The sequence below is a fragment of the Hypomesus nipponensis genome, chromosome 14 (genome assembly GCF_054491055.1).
Source record: "Hypomesus nipponensis isolate SF chromosome 14, ASM5449105v1, whole genome shotgun sequence".
Taxonomy (NCBI): Eukaryota; Metazoa; Chordata; class Actinopteri; order Osmeriformes; family Osmeridae; genus Hypomesus; species Hypomesus nipponensis.
The window spans coordinates 7215033-7240082 of NC_140374.1; the positions used below are offsets into that span (position 1 = coordinate 7215033).

At 43.1% G+C, this 25050-nt stretch overlaps 1 protein-coding gene across 1 annotated transcript; it reads right to left on the reverse strand.

Moving 5' to 3' along the window:
- Window positions 1-2725: 2725 nt before the first annotated feature.
- LOC146258461 (transmembrane protein 263-B) lies at window positions 2726-25050 on the reverse strand. Its single transcript, XM_084672146.1, has 3 exons — window positions 24853-25050; window positions 24066-24171; window positions 2726-4560 (listed from the first exon to the last, which is right to left on the reverse strand). The coding sequence occupies exons 1-3, from the start codon at window positions 24856-24858 to the stop codon at window positions 4280-4282; spliced, it is 393 nt and encodes a 130-aa protein (XP_084528272.1). The 5' UTR covers window positions 24859-25050; the 3' UTR covers window positions 2726-4279.

Sequence of the window (25050 nt, forward strand, 5' to 3'; positions counted from 1 at the left end):
ACACCTATTGGACATCCAATCATATCTGGTCTCTAGAGATTCACTTTACCATGACTGTTGGAACTACTGGATGGCTTAGGCTGTTGTTCAGACACTTATAGTTCTATACCAAGACCATATACTGTTTGGATGATATGTAAGGGATAATGTATAGAACGCCGGTCATTATCGGGAAAATAAGCCCCGACAGGGCGAACAGCACCCCGACGCGAAAAGGCAGCTTCCCTTTGATAAACCGTACGGTCGAAGTTAGTAAGTAGTTTATTATATGGCATTTTTAGCTTCTTTTCATTTTGTAAACGAAAATAAAAGGTACCTCTAGGCTAATTGTAGCTAGCTCTCAAGTCTTCTCACGCTGTTTCATGTGTTGCCTAGCAACTCAGTACTTTTGATAGAAAGCGGATTCGGTTAGAAAAAAGGTTAGGAAAAAGGTTAGGAAACATCAAACCTCGGCTTTGCCGTATCAACCTCGCTATCACTCGGTCGATAGGCTACGTTCCAGCGTCAGTTAATATTTCCCGGCATGACCTCACTCTCGGTTAGTAAGTAGTTAATATATTTATATATTAGGGCTGTCAAAGTTAACGCGTTAATAACGCGTGACGTTAATGCAGGTTTCTTATTGACCCTGGGAATCGCCTATACTAGGCGAGCTGTCGTCACATGACTTCGACTGCCGACGGTAGCTGAATGATGGAGAGGGCTTTTAGATGGGAGTTCCAAGAAGAACTTTTCAAGAAGTTGCGAGACGGCTCGTTGACAAAACTAAGGCTGTGTCTACTGATTGTCAGGCTGAGTTTAGTTATCACCGGAGTACTTCCAGCCTAAACTATCGCATGCAAGCAAAGCACACGGCTAGCAGCAGCAGCGTTAGCACTGTAGCAGTAGCAGCAGCAGCGTTCGCTCCTGTGACAAATGGCAGACAACACTCACATGAAGCGAGCATCTGACTGAGTTCAACAAAATAGAAACAGTCTTGTTCAATATTAAGGTCAATCTGTGGTTTTTAAGTATCTGAAGTATGTTTGAGTGAGATTTGAATATTTTGGAGCAGGATATCGTAGTAGGCTATGAGACAACATGTCTTAAATGTATTTTATGTTCCAGAAGTCAAATGTTTTAGATGTTTATTATAGCTACAGCAGTATAATTTGTGAGTGAATAAAACTCCCTCACAATTTAAGGTGTGTTCCATCTGAACTTCTTATATGAAAATGATCATCCAGTTAGGCCTATTTTAAGTTTTTAAGTACACCCTTTTAAAGGTGACATGACATGAAAACTTCATTTTATGAGGTTATTTAACATTAATATGAGTTCCCCTAGCCTGCCTTTGGTCCCTCAGTGGCTAGAATTTTCGATAGGTCTAAACAAAGCCCTGGGTGTTCTTCTCCGCCTTTGACAAAATGAAGGCTCAAACGCTCTGTTTGAAAATCTCCTCCAAGTGATGTAGATACGAAAAAGGTTACCCCCCCTCTCTGCTTTGCCCGCCCAGATCATCTGGCCCACCCATGAGAAACTGAGCTACCACCGTGCAAGGGCAAGTGCGATATCGGTTTTTCCTGGAGAGACATCATGGGGAGCAAACAAACGAAGCACAACAGTTGCTCAGTGCTTGGATGTACAAATGCAAGCACAAATCTTTATTTAATTCCTTCATCCGAGCCTCTGCACAACCAATATCTCAATTTTATTTTCGCTGGAAATGCTCCGACACAACTCCCCAAAGTTTTGCATGTCTGCGCCAAACATTTCAGCCACTACTGTTTCCTCAACTTGAGTCAACACAAAGCTGGCCTTGCTGAAATTAAATTCTGGATCATTACTAAATCTCCTTGGTCAAGCTACAAACCTTGGACAAGTAAGTTAACTAAAGCTATATCATTTTGTTGCTTTACTGTATATGGTTACCTAGCTTGCTACCCTTAGAATGTGGCTGTAACATTAGCTCTGCAGCCAACAGCTGAGTTACTGTTGCTAACGTAAAGATAAATGGCATCAAGTGTGTGTGTGAATACAAACGCTGTAACGCGAGTGTTGTACACTTCTTTGTTATTTGGATAACCGTTCTGCTGTTGGTGTTATGGCTCGCGATATCCGCCTTTCTCCACATTGAAATGACTGAGTGTGCACCTCTGCAAACCAGGGTGATAAGATGAGAATGGCTAAATTCGAGGCATCTTACAGCAACGGGTGCTACGAGCCATTGCAATACATCTGTTGTAAACATTAGCGCATGTTGCCGCTCCTCTCCTCCTCATTAGCATTTAAAGCTACAGACACAGAAACAGCGCGTTCTAAGGAAAGCTGATTGTGGGACTACTTGTAGTGGCTATAATTCTGCACATTGGCTGAATTTCGGGAAAGAGACTTCAGATACAGTATTAGGGGACCACTAAGGCCTATATAAAAGCATCCAAAAACAGCATGTCATGTCACCTTTTAATGTTTTTTTTTAAAATTTATCCTTTATTGGGGTAACATTTTAAAAGGTTAAATAGTTTGCGTTTAAATGCGATTAATCATGTGAAATAATGCGATTAATTTCGATTAAATATTGTAATCGCTTGACAGCCCTATTATATATACATTATATATAAATAATTTGTATAATATATACATTTTATTTGTTTATATTGAAGTGTTTTTATGCATAGCTGGTGTGTCATCAAATACAATAACCAAAATAAGCAGGCTAGGGGTGAAATAAAACACAAGGCCAATGTAAAATACAAGTAGCTTTATATAGAATACAGCATCAGTTTTGCAAAAATAGTTCTATGATAGACAAAATCTACTAAGTCTTAAAGTCCAGTTGGAAGTAACAGTCTCCAAGACATATTTACTACAGTAGCTGAATAAAATGTGCAGAGGAAAGTGATAAAAACACACAGAGGGAGGTCAGAAAGCATTGAAAATGAAACAGAAATACAGGCTGCTAATGCTAGCATTGTAGATACTGTATGCTTTAGAACTACACCTTGAAGCATGCGACACAAGAACAAAAGAAAAACGATGCAGATTAGGAGTGTGTTATATGTTCCAACTGAAAATGGTAACAGTGACAATTTTGTAGTGTTAAATGCAACCGAACCAATTAAATCCAAATGAGTACGTCTACAGTAAGATAACACTCACTTCCATGGACAATAATTCAGTTGTCAATGTTTAGTAAACAAAAAATTAAATGGAATGGGATAAGAGTTGTGGAAAACACGTGTGTGGGTGTGTCAATGATAACTATCCCTTCACCTCCGGCTATGTTGGGCTGAACTACTGTAGCAGTACCTAGTTAATCCCCAAAAGCACATACACTGGAGTACAGACGGCAAGAAAATAAACATGAGCAAACTTTTTTTACTGATGTTTATGTGGGTGTGACTGCTTAGAGGTGGAAAAGTTTGTTTGGACAGCTCAAGCTCAAACTTAGATAATTGAACACGGCGTGGAAAGAAAGTGCAGAGAGCAGGACTTATTCATCATGCCCCCTGGATGAAGCTGTCCATGGATTTATGAAGCAAGAAAACGATCCATCCCCACCTCCACTATAATACAAAGTAGTAGAAAAAGAGCTCCACTTATACTCACTGTAGGACTCACTGTGGCAGGCAAGCCTCAAAACAAGGTACATACTTCGTTACACTGTATCAGCACGATTCACATATAAAAACTGGTCATTGGTGTTCTCATTTCACTGATGTCTAACAATCAAAAGTAAAGTAGTTTTATTGTCGTATAGGCTTGATAACTATCCTTGATAACTATCCCTAAAAACTATCCTTTCAAGCACACTGATTTTAATGGTGTATTGTCACTGGAAACAAAACTTGGATAAACAATTGTTTTGTTTGAGTGTTATACTGATTTTAAGGCCAAATCCTTGTTTGTCTATTTTAAATGTAACATTACAACATACTCACTCCTACTTTCTGAATCTGGTGCAAATTGTTCATCTGTCTTGTGCAAGACAGCAAACAGAACATTGTCCTTATCCAGAAATATGTCTGACCCCCAACTCCCTCTCCTTGTACATCTTTCCCACTCACTCCCCCACCCTGCTTCTCACCAATCAGAAATGAGACTCCAACGTCAGGACAACCTCGGCAGTGAGCTAAAACATTCATGTCACCTCCCACATCCTAATAACCCCCCTCCCTACCCATCCCATCCTCTAAAACCCTTCCTCCGCTCATCCTTAGCAACCAGGTCTCCCACACACAAACCAATCCAAACACATAGTAAACAGGAAATGGGCAGGGTGTCTTGGTGGGGGCGTGGTCTAATCAGACTTGTCTTTCTTCTTTGGTGTGACTTTATTGGCCACCGCTGATCCCACCGCTCCGACGCCGCCTGTCACCACGGAGACGCTGCCCTTGACCAGGCCCACTCCGGCAGCGGGTACACTGGTCACCGCCGTCTTTGTGAGTTCAAAGCTTTTACAGCCCACCCAGGCCACACCCCCTAGCGTGGCGCCCACTGCACCCCTGGTAATGTTGAATAGGCCACCTCCCACTCTCCACACAATGCCAGCTTCAGTCTTAGGATGATCTTTCTCCAGGTCTGTGAGGAAAAGAGGGGGAGGGAGGGAAAGAGCGAGGTAGAGAGACAGAGAGAAGTGAGGGAGAGAGAGATGGACAAAGAAGGAGAAACAAAAAGTAAGAGAATGAAAGGAAGGAGGGAACAAAGGAAGAATAGAGAAAGAAACAAAGAAAATAGGTGAGAAAGAGAAAAAAGGAATGGTTATATTATGGCTGCAAAGCAGTAAAACAACAATAGCGTATGACTTCCCCTTGGGAACCTTGAAATAGTGAGAGAGGTAAATAAGGAAATATAAAATGTTTTTGTTTCTGTGAGTCTGTGTTGTGTGGTGAATAACAACATGTGTTTGGTTGTTTACAACTCAGTCCCATCACTAGATCAGCCATCAGCCAGGATGACTCATAGGCATCCACATATAGGAAAGAAATATGTGTGATAAAGCTTTTAAATTAAACCTCAAGGGGGGAAAAGAACACAGAAGAGAGATAAATGGGGCCGGATGAAAGAGAGGTAGAGATGGAAAGGATAGGGAACAAGGAAAAGGAGATAGAGGGGAAGACTGTATGAGAGACCGGAGGAGAGAGAGAGAGCACAAGTTGAGAAGAGAAGGAGAGTAAGATAGAAAGAAAGAGAGGCAAGAGAGGGAAAGAGGGGACAAGATAAAAGGGTAGAGAAGAGAGTGTACGTGATGAAAAGAGAGGTGATTGAACTGGAACTGACCCAATCTCTCTTCTAAGTGCACCATGCTAATAAACGTGTTTAATGTTCACTGAAGTCATGTTCATGCTCTGTGTAATGGATCATCATATTTTGGATGAATATAGTCCATTGATTTTAGTATGCCCCCTACCTCTCTCTATCCCCCCCCGTGTTATCTCTTCACAGATAGCAGACAGCAGACTGCTTAAACCCTGCCCAAGTGTTAAACTATTCCCTGTCACGTCCTTTTGTGATGTGGTGCCATGATATATCTCCTTCCCCCTCAACCCAGCATGAACATGGAGGTGGCAGCCTTATGTGTTTTTCCAACTCTCCCTCCCCATTCCTTCCTCTGTCCCCAAGTGTCAGAGAGAGAAAGAGAGGAGGAGAGACAGAAAGAGAGGGGAAGAGAGAGAGCAGTGAGACAGCAGGGTGAGAGCAGAGAGAGAGGAGGATGAGAGCAGAGGAAGATGTCCCGCGACTTGTCTGTCATTCCTTCTACACAGACATGAAGGCCATCCAGTTTAGCACACACACACACCCACTTAAGTGTGGAATCCACTTTGGCAGCCCTAGTAGGATCAGGGCAGAACCTGGAAGGATGGTTGAGTGTAGAGCAGCTTCTCAGGCACGTTAGAACAGCTCCTTCTCTCTACTCACAACACTGGGATGCTGGCAAGCCCGCTGCTAGTGCTGCTTCTATTTAGGTCTGCCTTCATCGAAAGACTGAAAGCAGCAACAGCAGCACCACCCACACACACACCTAGCTACATAATGCTGGCCCTCTAGAAGGGAGTGGGCTAGTGTTCAGATCAATCCAGATACAGAAGATGTTTTTGCTCTCTATTCCCAGGGTCCTAACTCCTAGGGACTTAACTCCTACAGTTCAGGGTACAGTAACTCGCTATCAATCCCAGAGAGGAACAAAGAAAGACAATCAGACTGTAGAGTTCAGCTGGTGTACAATTAGTGCTATAAAGTATTAGTTCATATCTGTGATTTGGTCCAGAGAGAAGGCAGGGCTCCAGACTAACTTTTACCTTGGTTACACTGGTGCGCCTAACGTTTTTTAGGTGCACCCAAATATTTCCTTGCCTCGCCACAATTACAAGGTCATCTTTTTATCACCCTCCATATACATTCATCAAGGATATATTATGTGTAAATGATCCTAAACAAGAATAAGGTGTAGGTAAACTTTTTTTTAATTTGAAGCACAATTATATTAATATTTTAAGTGCTTCACTGAGCTGCCAAACTAAAACATTTTTGGCAAAATAAAACATTTCAAAATATAAAGTGCTACTGTTTAAAAATGCCTTCCTAAACTGAAACCTAACATTTCATGGCTCAAAGTCTTATAGCGGGTCCCCCCTTGCTGTCGCATGCCCTTCAAATGGAGAACACCTGTAATTTGGCCTTTTTAGCCTTGGCTAAACCAGCTTGCCATACTCTCCCTAACATCAAAATTACAGCTCCATGGGTTAGCTCCATGGCCCAGCTCCGTAACTCAGGGTTGGGAAATTATTTTTACAATTTTTGATTAGCTGGTTATCAGAAGAATAAGGATATTCTGTAAATATTTTAAATTTTGGTGTAGGTCAAATAAGAAAAGACTATAGAAGTAACAGTAAAAACAAAAACAAACATTACATGAGTGTTTCATTTTATTTGTAACTAGTTAATCTTCCCAAACACTGAAAAGTTGTTTTGCAGTATGTTAAAGATATGCAATTGATCAACTTCATACGAAAAGCAATACTTTTTTTTAGTTCATTTTGTTATGTGAGAGAATCCTGTTGGTTTGAACAAGTGCATCAAAATCTGGCTGAATGTATGAGGTGGATATGCGAAGGAGAGCAGACAGGTGATGATCAAGGTCTGCAGTTTAACTACCAAACCATCAGCGGCCCGCTGACTGAATCAGTCAAGTTCTTATTATGTCCGTGTTCGTTTTTTTCTTTAGTCCCGATTCAAATTGTAATCCTTCAACACGGCGACCTGTTCTCCACAAACTAAGAACACAGCTTTGACTTTGACCTTAGTTAACAGATACTTAGAAGTCCATGTATTGTTAAAAACTACATTCTGTAGTATATCAACTTTTAGTTTTTCATTTTCAAGGGCTAACCAACAGCTAACTACTGTCGGTGAGGTTGTGCAAGCACACATATGTAAATCGCCTGATCACTGTAGTCTTTCAGGACTACATATTTAATACCGCTCAACACATGTTTTTATTTTTTATTTACCTCACGCGGGCCGGATTGTGACAGTCCGTGGGCCGGTTGTGGCCCAGGTCTGCCGCCGTAACTGATTCTCTGGTGCTCAGGTCGTAATTTCAATCACACAGCACAGAGCAGTGTAGGCCTACAGGGGTAATCAATTAGAAACTCAAAAGGTCCACTCACCAAATATCCATTCAGTCGAGGGTCCAGAACGGACCATGGTTTATTTTTCTGGCCCTTACCTCTCCCATTGACTCCCATTCAAAATCGACTTAAGTTTACTAGGCACAGTGCCTGTGCCCCTGGGCATCTTTCTCCCATAGACCAGAGTTCTGGGGGTAATTTTGTTCATTGTCTATTAGTGACGTTAGCTCGACCATTTTTGACAAGGGCAACCGTCTCATTGCAGATTAAACACATCGGTTTTGTGCTCCCCACCGGCAACACAAATGCGTTCTTGTCAGTCCATTCTCTCTGAAATTTGCAATTTTTCGGAATCAACTTTTCGCTGGGGTTTGTCACGCCATTATTTTTGCGAAGGAAGAACAGGTAGGCTAGCCTGGCTCTGCCCTCCTACGTACTTCCACTCAATTTGGATTTTGCTTCTGTACTAGGTCTGGGAGCTCGGCTCTGAAGTTGGTTTCCAGAAACACATTTTTTGTAGGTCCAATCAGCGAACAGAGGGAGTGGCTGAGAACGATGATGTTAATGTCGTGCACTTGTTTGAGTAGTTCAGTAATGGGGGCGGAGAAAGATGCGAGTGAAACTATTCTGCGGTTGTGGCAACGCTGCCGAATATAGGTTAAAGCCGGAGCAAGAACATTCCTTGCTGAGTTTTGTTGGTGGCCATGATGTTCCCTCCCCACGGGGTTCGGGAAAAGTTTGATTTTCCAGCAACGGCGGCTAGCTCCGTTACAGTAGTGGTGAAGGAGTTGGCTAAGGCGAACGCTTGCGATTGGTTATGGCAAATCAGAGTGGCTCTGGGCGGATCCAATAGTTTTAAACTTCAACAGAGGACCCGCCTTCAAGGAAGTTAACGTTTGTCAATCGAGAGATCCCAGACCCTCTGTACAAATGAAATGTATGAGGGTATGGTTAGGACCAGGCTACCGGTAGGCTAGCTACCGTTAGCAAATTAGCCTGCGTTGTTGCGAATGACACACACAACCTGCGTGACCCACAGAGGTTGCGGCCAACGTTGAGTGAGTGAGTTGTCATGGTGATTGCTATAACAGCTCCTGATTGGATCTCTGGATTCGACACAGAAGATAGAAACCACATCTAGTAGGAAAACCATAATAAATAGCGTAAAGGCTATAAAACATTTTCCGGTTCAAATGGAAACGTTCCATCAAAATGAATTAATTCCATTGGCTAATAATATATCGGCTAAAGGTCCTGGTCTGGACTCGGACCGCGGTCCGCCATTTAGTGACCCCTGACCTACAGGAATATCTGGACCAATCAGAGACAAATCCCCGCCTCATCTCAGTCTCTGTTCGTGGAGAGGCAGCTGATGCAAGGAGGTTAGGTGCACCGGTGCGACCTAGGAAAAATTTGAGTTACCCCGTACAAATTTTGGTTGCATAGACCAAATTGATCGCACTCTAGAGCCCTGGAAGGGAGACACAAATACAACTTGCCAGAAGAAAAGACTGATCCCCCTTATCTACTTTTTGTCTACCTCCTTCCCTTTGAACATCAGAGCTTCAGAAGAGGTGGGAAGAGGGGTAAAGAAGGGGGGAGGGAGGGGGGGAGGGGTGAGGAACCTTTCCTCTGTGGTGGCTCATCAGCAGCTGCCGAATATAGGTTAAAGCCGGAGCAAGAACATTCCTTGCTGAGTTTTGTTGGTGGCCATGATGTTCCCTCCCCACGGGGTTCGGGAAAAGTTTGATTTTCCAGCAACGGCGGCTAGCTCCGTTACAGTAGTGGTGAAGGAGTTGGCTAAGGCGAACGCTTGCGATTGGTTATGGCAAATCAGAGTGGCTCTGGGCGGATCCAATAGTTTTAAACTTCAACAGAGGACCCGCCTTCAAGGAAGTTAACGTTTGTCAATCGAGAGATCCCAGACCCTCTGTACAAATGAAATGTATGAGGGTATGGTTAGGACCAGGCTACCGGTAGGCTAGCTACCGTTAGCAAATTAGCCTGCGTTGTTGCGAATGACACACACAACCTGCGTGACCCACAGAGGTTGCGGCCAACGTTGAGTGAGTGAGTTGTCATGGTGATTGCTATAACAGCTCCTGATTGGATCTCTGGATTCGACACAGAAGATAGAAACCACATCTAGTAGGAAAACCATAATAAATAGCGTAAAGGCTATAAAACATTTTCCGGTTCAAATGGAAACGTTCCATCAAAATGAATTAATTCCATTGGCTAATAATATATCGGCTAAAGGTCCTGGTCTGGACTCGGACCGCGGTCCGCCATTTAGTGACCCCTGACCTACAGGAATATCTGGACCAATCAGAGACAAATCCCCGCCTCATCTCAGTCTCTGTTCGTGGAGAGGCAGCTGATGCAAGGAGGTTAGGTGCACCGGTGCGACCTAGGAAAAATTTGAGTTACCCCGTACAAATTTTGGTTGCATAGACCAAATTGATCGCACTCTAGAGCCCTGGAAGGGAGACACAAATACAACTTGCCAGAAGAAAAGACTGATCCCCCTTATCTACTTTTTGTCTACCTCCTTCCCTTTGAACATCAGAGCTTCAGAAGAGGTGGGAAGAGGGGTAAAGAAGGGGGAGGGAGGGGGGAGGGGTGAGGAACCTTTCCTCTGTGGTGGCTCATCAGCAGCAGCCTCCTTTCCCAGAGTGCACCTGGGAGACAGGAAGTTGAGCACAGGGAGCTTTGAAGAGACATCCTTCCTTCCCCAGATCTGCCTAATCCCCTGTCTCTGTCTCCTCTCTGCCTCTGTCCCACTCCTCTCCTCCATCTCCGGGAGAGGCTGGCCCGGCCCAGCCTCATTCCAGTCTTGGGCCATCTTAGCTCAACCCAGATCCAGATAGCCTTATCAAAGAGAACTGTGTGTGTATGCATGTCTTCAGAGGTGTCACTTTGAGGCAGCACATTCTCTATTCTAGAGTAACTATACTATACTAGAGTAACAAGCTAACAGAGAACACTCTAATAACTAGAGAGGGTACAATTTCTGTGGAAATTGTAAGGTGCTTGCTTGCGTCGGTTGCCGTTTTTTAATGACATTTAAAAAACTGATATTTCAGTATATTTTATATTAAAAAGTTAGCTGAATCAAAACTAATATATTTGGCAGACCTGTGTATAAAATTGACCTAATCTCCATGACTTGAACGTCCTTTAAAATGTTTACCTTCTCGTGATATTTTCAGGCATTTAGCCTACTCATATTGCATTCATTCATTAATTAAGAACCCCCTTTGAAGATTATTCCAACAACGACGTTACCGGCAATTTTTTTTGCGCTGCATTAAGTCAGTCCATGTCGAACGCACCTATTGTTCTGCTAGAGGTAGTCACGCGTGTTTTTGTGACATAAGTGACATATAACGTCACGTCAGTGGCTAGCAAGTTTTTTAAAGCAAAATTTAAGATGTAACTGCTATCCTGCATAAAAATGATTCTGTGTTCAGTATTACTTGGGTGCAAAGAAAGGCTTAACCCCAAATCTGAACTCTGAGTAAACATTCAAGACCCTTATCTTGGGGCTAAGGGTCTTGACTATATATTAGTGCTGTCAGTTTAACGCGTTATTAACGGCGTTAACGCAAACCCAAATTAACGGCGTCAATTATTTTATCGCGCGATTAACGCTCTTTTTGGCCTAGCAAACGTTGTAGTTTTTTTCACATGCTGTTGCAACAACTACCGACGTTAGAAAAACTACAACACCACACCGGATCTAGCTAGACCGGAAACAAAACAACAGGCACGCCAAACACTCGTTTGGCTTGCGAGCTGGCTAAAGAGTAGTAGCAGAGCCCGTTTACGGATATTAGACATTCTCTGGTAGTAGGCTAACGTTACGTTTTGAGTGGATGACGAGCGCGAGATGCCGAAATGGATGCCAATAAGATTCTGAATGGAAAGTTTGCTTTTAAAAAGTTGCCAAATGGTTCTATTGACAAGACCAGTGATCTGTGTGTTTTGTCGTTGTAAACTGAGCTATCATCGCAGCACGTCCAGTCTGAAATACCACTTGATGGCCAAGCACACAGCTGATGCGAATTCTCTGCCCCCTCGTCAAAGCCAGGCGATTGCAATGTTGTTTTCAATAAAAAAAATATTTGCACAAAGCAATCCGAACCACTTTTCTATGTTGATAAGAGCATTAAAACTTGAAAAAAGATTGGGACAAAAAGAAATCAGGGACATTTAGAATAGATAAAAATGTGCGATTAATTGTGATTAATCGCGAGTTAACTATGACATTAATGCGATTAATCGCGATTAAATATTTTAATCGTTTGACAGCACTAATATATATATATATATATATATAGTTTGCATGCCTTTGTCTTAACCAATGATTGTAAAGAGCAGGGCTGCTTAAATAGCTAGCTAGCACAACATGCTAGCAGACAAACTTTGTAGCACAATGGTGTGTGATGTTTTTGTCTACTTGTGGGCCGGCCGCAAGGAATAAAGCGTTCTTAAACTTGTTCACCGACTGACTGTGCAATGCTTGATAGATTAATATTCCTGACACCTCCATTAGCTTCATTTTTCGCCACAAACGTAATTTCAACTTAAACCATGCAACAAAACGTAAATAACAATACAAGCAACTCAATCGTTACCAAGACAAAACCTTTGACACCAACGTTTTCTATGTAGTCCAAATATTGACAGATGCTTAGGGGTGGGAAAAGAATAATAATAATATATATGTGAGAGAACAAATGTTGTGCCCTTGCCAAAAGGCAAAGCACACCCAAATTTGCCTTATCTTTCAATTAAACAACTCTTCATAAAGACTAAATTAAACTAAACTAAGTCAAATAGAGCCACATACTCACAAGACATTAGGCACTCTTTAACACACTTTATCCTATTCTCCTTATTAGCAAGACTCCCTCAGAGGAGAGATGCACAGTAGCATTGTGTCTTCACCCAGCCTGTAGCTTATATTACTGTCTGGGGAAGCTATAATGGCCAGAAATAAATAACTTTCATAAAACTGAGAGACAATAAAGAATGAACCTGTTGAGGGCCCTGTGTGGAGGTGAAGAGCAGCTGGAGAGGAGAGGAAAGGAGAGGAGAGTTTTTAACGAGGGTAATGAGTTCTGAGGGAGCTGCTGCTGATGGTAGCATTTCCCTCCCTCATGGTGCATGATGGGATAGAAGGATAACAAGCCCTGGAGACTCCTAAATCACTGCATGAGCATTCCCCACCTCCTGCACTGTAAGCACATCATCTCCGAACAAAGCGACCCACTCCACCTCTGCAAGCACCTCATCACCTTTAAAACAGAGACCCACTCCTCTTATGTCAGGCTGCAATGTCCAGACCTGCGCTGGCCTGGGCTCTGATTAGTCACCTGGAGTCATCACCATTTACTCCAGAGGAGCTGAGTCTCTCTTTCAATATGTTTGAGGGGTTAACTCACAGTAGTGGATGGTGTTTCTGATGCTTTAGTGAAGTGCTGAGTTTGTTTGAGCGAGCATGACAGTTCACACAGGTGAGGAGGTTAGATGTGAAGGGGTGAGGTGAGGAGTGATAGCAGCTGTACAGCCGAGGAAATCCATATCTCCAGGTTGAACTACCAGCTGTTAGTAAACACGTCTAGTGGTGAGGAACATATGAATGTGTAGGCCAAGTCAAGTGGGCTAGGCTTGAGTAGGCTGGACTGGGGTGGGCTTGGCTAGGACTAGGATGTAGTAGGCTATACTGGGGTAGGCTATGCTGGAATAGGCTATACTGGGTTAGGCTAGGATGCAGGCCAATCATAGCTTTGATACCAGTTTGAAGATAACTGACAGTTATAGAGAACTTTGTTTGTAACTACTGCACTGTAAATTCAGCAAATCACATAAACCTCAATCTCCTAGACAATTTTCTCCTTAATCTGAGGCTGGTTGAATGATAAAACGCTCAGCCTTGCTACCATCAAACCACACAGTAATAATAAATAGTAGTTACTAGCATGGTGACGGATGCACATGGCTCCATCGACACTGCTTTTGTCACTAGCCTGTCAGTGCACTCTGAACCTGTCTTAGTAGCCTCATTTAGGAGCTAGCCATTCTTTCTCTCCAATTCCCTCTCTCTCCTACTCTCTCTTTGTTCCTTTTTCTATGTCTCCTCCTATCTCTCTCCTCTCTAGTTATTCTTCACTCCCTTTCTCTCTCTGCCTTCTCTCTCCATCTCCACCCCCCCCCCCTCCCACTCCATCTCTCTATCCCTCTCTCCATGTCTCTCAGTCTTAATTATCAGAGGCTTCAGAGCAGACGAGGCCGTGTTAAGGTGATACTGGTGTCTGCGTGATCTTTTCCTCCTCAACATCCCGTGTTCTCCGCAGTGCAATTAAAAGCTTGCTGCAAGTGTTTAAACCTGGCAGGTGGTAATTATGCATTTCTACCTCTTCTGTGCATACTCTGAGCATCGATACACTCACCCTTCAACTCTCTCTGGTTAAGTGGAGTTATTGTGTGCTTCTCTAACTAGCTTGAACACAAACTTTCTGATTTTGAACAATGAACAAATCCAGGATAAGATCTATTACAGCCAGGACAAGACTAAAAGTTTTAAATAATAACAGTATATCCTACTTCACATTTGCAATATACTGTACGTACATATGACTCAATGACCTCTTAATCTTAATACTTTTTTGCCCCTTACATGTGTATGCTTATTTTTGCACAAGCAAAATCGGACTCCTATTGTGTTTCTTTGTACCTTAAAGGCATAACACAACTGCTGCATCACATAGTTTATGTATGAGGCATAAAACTTTTAACAGGATCCCCACACAGTCAGCCAGGCAAAAGAAAACAACTGAACACTAAACATAGGGTAAGCAATTTAGTTTAAGGTCAAACTTCTGAAAACATTTACGGACACTTTCCACTCTACAGATAGACAGACCGCCCCAACAGACACATGTACGCATGCATACACACAAGCACATACACACAGACACGTACACAAGCAGGCACACGTAGACACACAGGTCCCTAAGTAAACTGTAATATCAGCAGGTAGCAGCTTATGGTCAGAGAGCAGTGCTGATGGGGCTAGACAGCAGGACTTTTAACAGGTAGACATCCAGGGGCCACTGAAGACTAGAGACTATGGCCCTGAAGACCTTAAAGACTGGAGCCCTGAAGACTGGAGCCTAGAAGACTGAAGCACAGTAGATTGGAGCCCTGACGACTGGAACCCTGACGACTAGAGCCCTGAATACCCTGAAGACCCTGACCTACTATAAGACATGTGTTCCCACATCTCTCAAGCAGGGGCTAGACAAGGGCTAGACAACACCTTCACAGAGCTCGAGCAGCATGTTTCAAGTTCCGTAGAATTACATCATCATCATCGTATTTATCACCTTCATCTATGTCACCATCATTATCCCCATCATTGTAATCATTGCCATTATGAGCATTTTCATTACCGTCATTATTGTCATAATAACCATCATTGTCACCATCATCATCATCATCATCAATACCTTGGAGTTAAAGGTGATTGGTAGGGCTCAATACCCCCCTCCCCCCCCCCAGTTATCACACCCTGTCTATCCCCTGGTAATCGCCTTCTGGTTATCACCTACTCCCAGGTTAACCCCCTTCTCTCTCGTCTTATCACCCATCCCCCTGGTTTTCACCCCTATTTCCCTGGTTATCATCCCCCTCTCTTCCTGGTTATCATCCCCTAAGCACGGAGTAGAAAGCACCCCATCCAAAGGAAGTACCAGTCTGGATTGATTCCACAGTCAGAAAGAGAATGTCAGTATGTCCTGGGACAGCCCCACAGCCCAGTGCCATGTGAAAGCTTGAACGTAAAGGTTGAGATAGACCTGGCTCTGTCTGGGGACCAGGGATGTGCACATGCTATGGCTAAGGTTGCCCGGGCAACTGCCTGTTTGCCCTCCTGGAGTCAAAGTGCCCCTAAATAAATAATAGTGAATTTAAACAGCTGCAGAATTTCATGTAGACCTAGATTTTAAAAATCGCCACCTGAAACATTTAATAAAGTAGCCTTAATCACATCCAATCAATAAGCCTATGGGCAACGAGATTGGAAGTCACAAGGGGGAGGGGGTATGCCCCCTACTCTGTTTACTCTGCGGTACTGCACGCGACCGCCACCTGAGCCTGCATTTTCTTGCACTTAAGAGACGTTCACGGTTGTTTTATTCTGTGTCAATAAAAAACTGCTTTGAAGTTGTCAGAAAAGGTGAGTTTTAAGTTGTAGAAATGTATAACAAACGAACAATCATCATCAAGTCTTATGAATTTAAATCTTCATAAATCCAGGCTCAGTTTGCCACGTTTAGCCTAAATAATCAGACGGCTAGCTTGCCCAACAGACAACCAGCCCGTTATCACATGCTAATTTTTTGGTAGGAAAACTAAGCTACATGTCTGCTGATGGTTAGTTTATAACATTTTGTTTTAACAAGAAGAATAACTGTTGGAAGTAATGCATAACATGAATTATTACCATTAGTAGGCTGGGGGGGGGGGGGGGGGGGTGCAGAGCAAATGCCCTTCAAAATTCCTGTGCACGTCCCTGCTGGGGACCAAACCCTGGAAAGGAGAAAGTCACGCTAACAAGTTGTTAGCCCCTCCAGTTCCACCACCCAGCACACACACACACATACACCTTTTCCCACAACTCCAAGCAAATTCGTCTGCGCAAAGCAGACACCAAACGATAAATTTGTCCGAAACAAACAACAGCTAACTCTTGCTCTCCTCCTCCTCCATGCTACATTACAGCTCCCAAGCTCCCAGCAGACTCCTCCTGAGGAGCAGTAATCAGTCTGAGTGGAGGAGGCGCAGAGGGAGAGAGTAGAGACAAGAAAAGAGGCACAGAGAAAGGAGAGGGAGAGAGGGGGAGAAGAGAAAGGAGCACACCTAAGTCTTTGAATATAGAGCTGTATTGTACCTGCCTCCTGTCTAGCAGAAGCTATCCTGCTGGGATGGAAGGCTTCACCATTGATCATAAACTGAACGAGCGAGACAAGGGAAATCTGCTGCTATTCCCTTAGATGATAAGGAGCAACAGCTCTGTCACATAAACACAGTAGTAAAATACTATTTTATCAACAGTGGAGTCCAGGCAAGTTGTAGAATGCATCATCTCCCAACCAGTCAGCCACATATTTAGCAAGACAAACCATCTAGTTTGACCAGCCATCTAGTTAATTAGCAAGCAGGCCTCCAGATCCAGATAGTTCAGAAACTACCAGACAGAGAAACAGTCAGCCAAATACAGAAACAGCCAGATAGACAGTCAGTCAGCCAGTTACCCAAATAGCAAGCCAAACAAAAATCCAGCAAACAAAACAAACAACCAGCTAGGTAGCCAGACAGTCAGTGAAACCAGTGAAGACTATTGCTCTGCCCCTGGGTTGAAGGCTATTATCAGCAGCAGAGCGGTGTACACCAACACAAAAGACCCAGAGCCAGAGGGACAAAAGGTTGACAAGAGAGGACGTCATGAATAAATGTTTGTTCACATAAAAAGCGCAGAGCGGCTTCCTTTGGAACCTGTAGTTTAGTCAGGCTGAAAGCTAGCATGGGGGCATCAAAATAGCTTTTAACTGACAGGACTATGGGACAGCACCATGACTGGACTGTTTTTTCACAGATAGGCCTTCCACAGACAGGAGAGAATGTCCAGACAGGAAGTGCAGAACATGCTCTATCATGTCTATCATCCACTGATGGGAAGAAGAGAACATGTTCTATCATCCAGACAGGAAGTAGAGAACATGTGTTATCATGTAGACAGGAAGTAGAGAACAAGCTCTATCACCCAGACAGGAAATAGAGAATGTGGTTTGTCAGCTAGACAGGAAATAGAGAACCTAGTCTATCATCCAGACAGGAAAGAGAGAACATGGTCTATCACCCACAGACAGGAAATAGAGGATGTTGTTTATCATCCACTGACAGGAAATAGAGAATGTGGTCTCTCATCTAGAGGGGAAATAGATAACATGGTCTATCATTCAAAGACAGGATATAGAATGTGGTCTATCATCCAGACAGGAAGTAGAGAATATGTCATTGGGAGGATGGCCTAGTTTGCTAATCCAGAGGGACATGAAGCCCATCTCACTGCAGCTGTTGTTTTTAAAGCCCATTAATGTTATGAGGCAGAACTACATTTGCTTTCTCCTCCTGTAAGCGGGTCATGGGATTGAGTCAGACAGTTCTGTGTCAGTCTCTCCATAAAATATGAACATTTAGTCCGATGATTGGGGCGGTTTAGGGGGAGGGGGAGGAAAGGGTGACCTAACCCTAGGCAGATACTGAGGACAGTCATGGACTGGTAACGTAGCTCTGATGCTATATCTATCTAGTTATATATAGTTAGCTATGGTCTACAGTGCACCAGTGCCTGTCCCTGACAGTCAGCAGGAAAAATAAACGTGAGTTTGTGCTTCACTGACAGAAGGCCGTCTGTAGAAAAACGAGTTTGTAGTCTGTGTGAGTGCTACTGTGTGTGGCTGGGTATGTTGTGTGTAAGTGTGCTACTGTGGGTGACTACATCCGCTGTGTGTGTATGTGTGTGGGACTGTGTGATGTGGGTGTGTGCAATTTTGGGTGCGTGATAGGGGAAAAAATCAATTCACTTTTGAATGGCGATTCAGTCTTCTAGCGATTCACAAATTGTGTTTGTTTTTTATGTTTTTATTTATTCATTAATATATATATAAAAAGATTTAAAATCGTGACCGATTTTTAATCGAATCATGACCCCAAGAATTGATTTGAATCGAATCGTGAGGTACCAAAAGGGCAGAGACCAACCAATGACACTGTTTATTACAGGATATATTAATATCTATTGGACCGGTAGATGTCTGAGTGTTGTGTGTGTGTGTGTGTGTGTGTGTGTATGCGTGTGTGTCTGTATGTTTGTCTGTGTGATCAAACTAATGTTCTATGGCAAGTAAGGCCATCCACTGGTGGTAACCAAGAAGTAGTAGCAACATAACCTGAACCAAACGAATCATAATCAAAAACCATGAACAAAAAACAACTTTCAATGCAACCTAATCTCCATTTTAGAGACCTCTTCTATTTCCAGGGTAAGTACATGAATAATGCATGGCGCTACACCTGGGCTCATCAGACAACAGGTGAGAGGGGAAGGGGTGAAAACTGATTTTCAATAATGCAACAGACAGTCGTGTTTGTTGTGTTGGCCTTGTGTCCCCCGAGCAAAACATTCCTCTCAACTGTGTCCTTGTGAAGCCGCCATATGGCTGAGAAACACTGAGGATTCCCAGTTGGACTGAATAGAACCCTGGAGCGAGTTTTTAACAAGTTTGTGATAATGTTCGTATGCTTACGTGTGTCTGTTCTATGTGTGTGTGTGTCTGTGAGTGTGTGTCTGTGCGTGTGTCTACATGCAAGTGTGTGTATATCTGTGTGACTGCATGCAAGTGTGCATGTGTGTGCCTGCATGTGTGCCTAGTGCATGTGTGTGTGTCTGTTTGTGCATGTGTGTCTGCATGCCTGTGTGCTCGTACTTGTGCACATTTTAGGCTTAGCCCCAGCTAATCCCTCACGCTGTCTTTCAAAAACCGTATCGGCCCTTTAAGCTCCCTGCTCGCACTGTCTCCAGCTAGCTTTGATTTATGTCTTTAATTTGTCCTCACCTGGGGCACACAAAGACTCTCTGGAGGCTCTGGGAAACAGCCCCCCTGGACCAGACAGGCCCATTCAACACGTTGCCATGGTTTGAGGGACTAGGTCATGAATATCATCTCACTGCTTCAATATTCAGGCTTCTTCTATGCTGTGTAACTTTCTGTCAATAGGTACAGCATAATATGGGGGGGGACTGTTGGTGTTAGTGTAAGTGGAGTGTTTGTGTTGAAGAATAGAGAGAGGTGGGAAGAGCTGATAAATGAAGTTGGTGTCAAAATTTGTAAATATTAGTGCAGATGGCGAGCTGAATCCCTGCTGATTTCCATTGTTCTTAAGAGAGACAGCACAAGAAAAAAGTTGAGAAAAGGTAAGACAGAGAGAGACAGAAAGAGAGCAAGAGACCAAGAGAGAGAGGCAGAGAAGGGGGGGGGGGTGAGAAAGAGAGAGGTCTGTGTGATACTGTCATCTCTCCAGCATTGTTTATCCTCTCTGATAGAATACAGGCCAGATGATAACAGGAAATCACACCGCAGGAGAAAATAATTGGATGTGAAAAATAACCACTACAGGAGCAGCTTGCCGTTCCTCTTTATCTTAAGTCTAAATGCTTTGCATTTGACAAATCAGAGGAAGACAGTCGTATCTTCTCTCTTTCTCTTTCACTTTCACTTTCTCTCTATCTTCAATAGACAGCAAACGTTGTTTTTCTTGTTTGTTTAAAATGCCTCCTGGCATCTTTGTGCTGTGTGCTGACAGGGATCCCTGAGGGGGATTTAACATGGACATTTTAAAACTCCATTCCCTTGGATGTCTTCACTAAAGCCTGTCTGTGCAGCCTGTCAGCATCTGATGCTAACATAGTCAGCAACACTTCCAACAAATCTTCCCTTCTTCACGTTTTTCTCTTTCACTACATAATAATCAGCCACATCATGGCTGCACTCCCCCATTTCCTCTTCCCATCACCCCCAGCCATGACACATACCAATAATACCCCACACTGCAATCTTAGAACAGAGTATGCAGGATAATCATGTTGGTAGTGATGTACAAACAAAACCTCACCATACTGTCTGTCTAAGCACTGAGGATCTGCCCTAGGTTCACTCATAGCCTGGACTAAGGACCAGAAGAAGATCAAGGCTGAGGTAGTCAAGTGCTAATCCCTCGTTTCTCTTTGATAAAACATTCTGGGAAGAGGCAGGCTGGTCTAACATGCTGGTGTATCAGGCTGGCCTGAATGGCTGGTCTGATTGGCTGGTCCCCTGTACCAGACACAGTATAAACTCACAGCATGACGCTGCATTTCATGGCTGGATAAACATCTCCGTCAGTGAGCTGACGACGCACTGAGCTGAGACTAATGGAAAGTGAGATCATACTGGAAGAAGATACAGACTGAGAGACAGAGGGATACAGGGTGAGAAGGAGACAGGGTGAAAGAGAGAGGGACAGAGGGAGAGAGGGAAAGAGCGGGAAAGACAGTTCCAGATGGCATCCAGGCATGTTCTGTCATAGAATCACAGGGTCTGACAATATCACACAGAGTCCATGGAGGTATTGCCTCAGGGACATAGATCTCATTCTCTCTTTGCTTTGAGTAGTGTGTGTATTTATGTGTGTCAGTGTGTGTATGGGTTTGTCTTAGTGACAGTGTGCCAGCACTGTGTGTGTGTGTACATGTGTGTGTGTGTGTGTGTATGTGTGTGTGTGTGTGTGGGTGTGTAGACTTAAGTGGAGGGTGTATTTGTGTGAACATAAAGGGTTTGCATGTGTGACTGAACACAGAGGTATGTGTGCATAGAGGTATGTGTACGTATGCATTTGTGTGTAAGTGTATAGGTGTTTGTATGAAGTAATGTACTGTGGCAGGTAAGGGCATGGAGATTCCATTTCTTGAAACCAAGACAGTAGTTCATCAGATTTCTATGCTAAACAACAGCGTGTTTCTGCTTGTTTCATAGTGAAGGATATACAGTAGTACCTCCCTGTCCCCTGACAGAAAAGTCCTGTTCTGAATGGGTCAGTTCTGACTCGGTCGGTCTAAACTGGTTTATGGTTGGTCCAGTTCTGGGTTTGTCCTGATTTAACTGGGTTGAAAAAAATTACTTTTTGTTCCATAGCACCGTAAATATCAAACGTGTAAAGGAAACTTGGCAGACTATGAGACTACATCACATTGTCTCAGTCAGCCCTCAAGTACAATAAATACACCTGTCTGATGGGCAGCATAAAGTAGAAATTGGCAACACACCATTCTATTACACTGGAACCTGGCAACCCACAATTCTATACTACAGTAGAACCTGGCAACCCACCATACTACATTACAGTCGAACCTGGCCACCCACTGTTTGGCCCATCATTCTCATTTTACTTCGCTTTAGATCCTAATCATGCAATGAACGAAAGCTAAATAATATTCAGTAGAGGTCACCAGGCTAATCACGACAACCATTACCCTGACAACACTGTGATTGCCCATAATTGTAATCCCTGAAATCAACTAGGCTTTACTAGTATGTGATAATGACAGGGGGTGGGGCTGGATGGAAATACTCCCATGATGCAAGTGACTGGAACAAAAGGCTGGCAAGGGGAGGGCTGTCCTCATCAGACATCAAGCAAAAACACAGGAGAGACAAGACACCACACCAACAAACACACACAAACACACACCACACAGGGCTGCCTGCGGCCTGACAGTCCATCCATCACAGTTTCACACAGCATCAAACAGCAGCATTGGTGTGTGCTGGATCTGTCACGATGATGGAGAGACCAGCATGCAACACAGGACAGGACAGGAGACGAGAGAAAAAACACGTCGATAAAACTTTCATTTTGTCCTATTAATAACTCATAACAGGTGGTATTCTTTGCAGCACCCTTCAGAAACATGTTTACAAGAAGTTTGGACAAATGAGCCATCCTCTTTTCTGCTGATCTCAGCTGAAATGATGAAACTGTGTTCAGACATGCCCTGGTGGTCATTTGATGACATGCATTCAAACAGTTTTAACAGTTTCAGCTGAATGTCTGGCCCTGAGCGTCTCTGACAGGTAAAGATGTGGTCTGACTACTATATTACACAGTCATGAGGCCTAGTAAACAGCAACATCTTATTACATAAAGTCCAAGCTAGGTCAAGAGGTTGGCTGTTGTATGGTTTTATGCAATGGAGATGGACAATGTGGTTAATTACAGTCTCGTTAATTACAAGGGGAGGTACAAAATCTAGAATCGACATAAAAGCTTTTTAAACATCTTCATAAAATGTTTTTAAACACCACAAAACACTAACACCTTAGGGTTGCAGACGGGCACACGACTGTACTGGTGAAACAAATTACCGTAATTTCCTAGTCCTTGACCAAAATTGCATTTGTTTAATGCCGAAAGAGCATCACCTAGTTTCTTTGTAGTGTCAAGATTAATTCAAAAAAATAGGTAGGCCTATAAAAAAAGGCCTGTCAAGAGGAAGAAGGCGGCGTTTATATTCATATTCTCTTTTATGTCTCTTCACTGTATCCAAGGCCTATTTTACTGCTCCCTTTCTGCAGCCTAGTAGATGCAATCTTGAGGTGGTTGGCTGCTGCTACCTGCATTAGTGCAAGGCCACTTTGACAAATGGACCCCACAATTCAGTTATTTTTATTAACCATGATGGAAATTCAAGCTTTCAAGTAATTCTGTGTGCAGTTACAAAATACGTGAAGAGAGAGTTAACACACAATTAAATATAAATATGAATAGCAGCAATGACATATCTAAATGAGTGATTCCATGCTTGCCTAGCATATAACCAGGACAAGGTCAACTCATGCAGGCCAAAATAGTGGAGAGGAAAAATTCTAGACTAGTTGTTCGTGACTACTACAAATAACAACATAGACAGGTGTGTGATCGTCTAAATAAAACATATGTTAAATGCACGACCCCGACCCAACTACCCCAAGTACCAACTAATTATGGCTGATTCTATACAGTATTGCTGTATTCCTGACAGTGTTTTATGACCAAACTTGTATTTATAAATACTACTACACCTGGGTCAGTGCCCTCCAAGCCTGCTCCTGGAGAGCTACAGAACCATCCAGTAAGCCTTTGCTTCAACTACAATTCAATACACCTGATTCTAATAATGAACTGGCTGACAAGATAAATCAGGTTAGTTACATGTTAAGCTAGTTAAGGTAGTTGGTTCCAACCAATCACTGTCCTGATACAGGCTACACTGCCCTCTGCCACAGGACAATCTGAGAGCCTGTTTCATAAACATGAACTAACAATAAAACACTGGTGTTACATGTCCCTCTGTAGGCTACAAGACCACACTGCACCTTCAGAGACTTCTATCTCTCCATGCTGTCTGGCCCAAGGCTTTTACTCACGTAACACAGCATGTCGTGTGTGTCATTTGACAGATGCATTGGCATACACTGTATGACTTACACTGGTGATTCATCAGAACAGAACTGAAGTAATTTGTCAATCACACAAAAACTCAGGGTCATGTGTATTCTATCAAGCAATACTGCATGCAGCTATCAAAACCAATGAAAAAGATTGAGAGGGAAGAGAATATGAGCTCAGTTGTCTGTGGACAGAGGGTCATGGGTGGAGGATGGACAGAGGTACAAAGTATTGATGGGTCAGTGTTTACATTTAGGAGGGGGGTGGGACCCAACAAAAGAGATAACCAAACATAAAAATTGTACTTGGGTGGTTTCCATGCTACTAACGCCTTTCTCTCCCTCCACTAGCTGTTCTCACCCTCTGGGGGCTCTTCACGGAGGTATGGTGGAATCTCCTCCTCCTGGTTGGAGTCCACCTGGGAGGAGCTAGCTTCTTCAACCACCTCATTCTCTGTGTTGGGAACCTGCAAAAAAGAGAGAATGTTGAAGCTATTTTCTCAGTTTGCATTAGACTCTAATAGTCTCTAATAGCTGGGTTGTTTTACAGTGGCAACACATCATGGCCAATTACCTACTGTGACACAATGCTGTTATAATGTGAGTATGGTCAAAGTATATGGGGATTAAAGATTAAAGACACAGTTGGAACAAGTGTATGTTGTGGTCAATTGATCTGTGGTTTGCTGTGTTAGAGAAGATGTTGATAATCTGTTATCAACATCTGTTGTTGACGCAATGCAAAAACAATTATCATATCACCACACTGACACCCCACAAAAGACAGCAGGAACAATGTCTAAGTGACAACGTGTCAGGATTCCTCAGATAATAAACAATTTAAAATAGGCAGCAACATAATCTGTAATTATTCGTTGTGACTGTGAGCAGAGGTTAGCTATTCGTGGAAGGAAAGATCAGAGTTAGCTCGTCGTAAATTCATAAATGATGAGTAACTCGGAGCAAATGTTGTGATGATGATGACACCAGTGCATTCATAGTATAAAATGGTATCTTGAACTAAGATTCCACAAAATAGAGGCCGATACTTTCCAAGTTAGTGACACCAGACTAGTACTAACTAGCTAGCTAACGCGTCAGAGAGCGAAAAACACAAAACACGATCCATTACCGACCCCCCAACTCACCTTCATCGTCTAGCCCTAAAATTGCTGCGTTCTCTATTCCTAAATTCAAAAATACGTTCCACACGTCCACGATGCTACACAACTTTGAATGTGTACGCAGCAGCTGGTAAAAACACCATATAACACTGAATATGTGTTGTATTGGACGTATTTTGCAGTGTTTTGCTGTCAAAATGTAAGCGGATGTGACGTTAAGGA

Bases quoted from the DNA above. Each gene is read 5' to 3' on its own strand.
- LOC146258461 (XM_084672146.1), bottom strand. The intron at 4,561-24,065 runs GTGAGAACAGCT...TTTTCCTCACAG, and splicing joins CCGTGAAGAGCCCCCAGAGG to ACCTGGAGAAAGATCATCCT.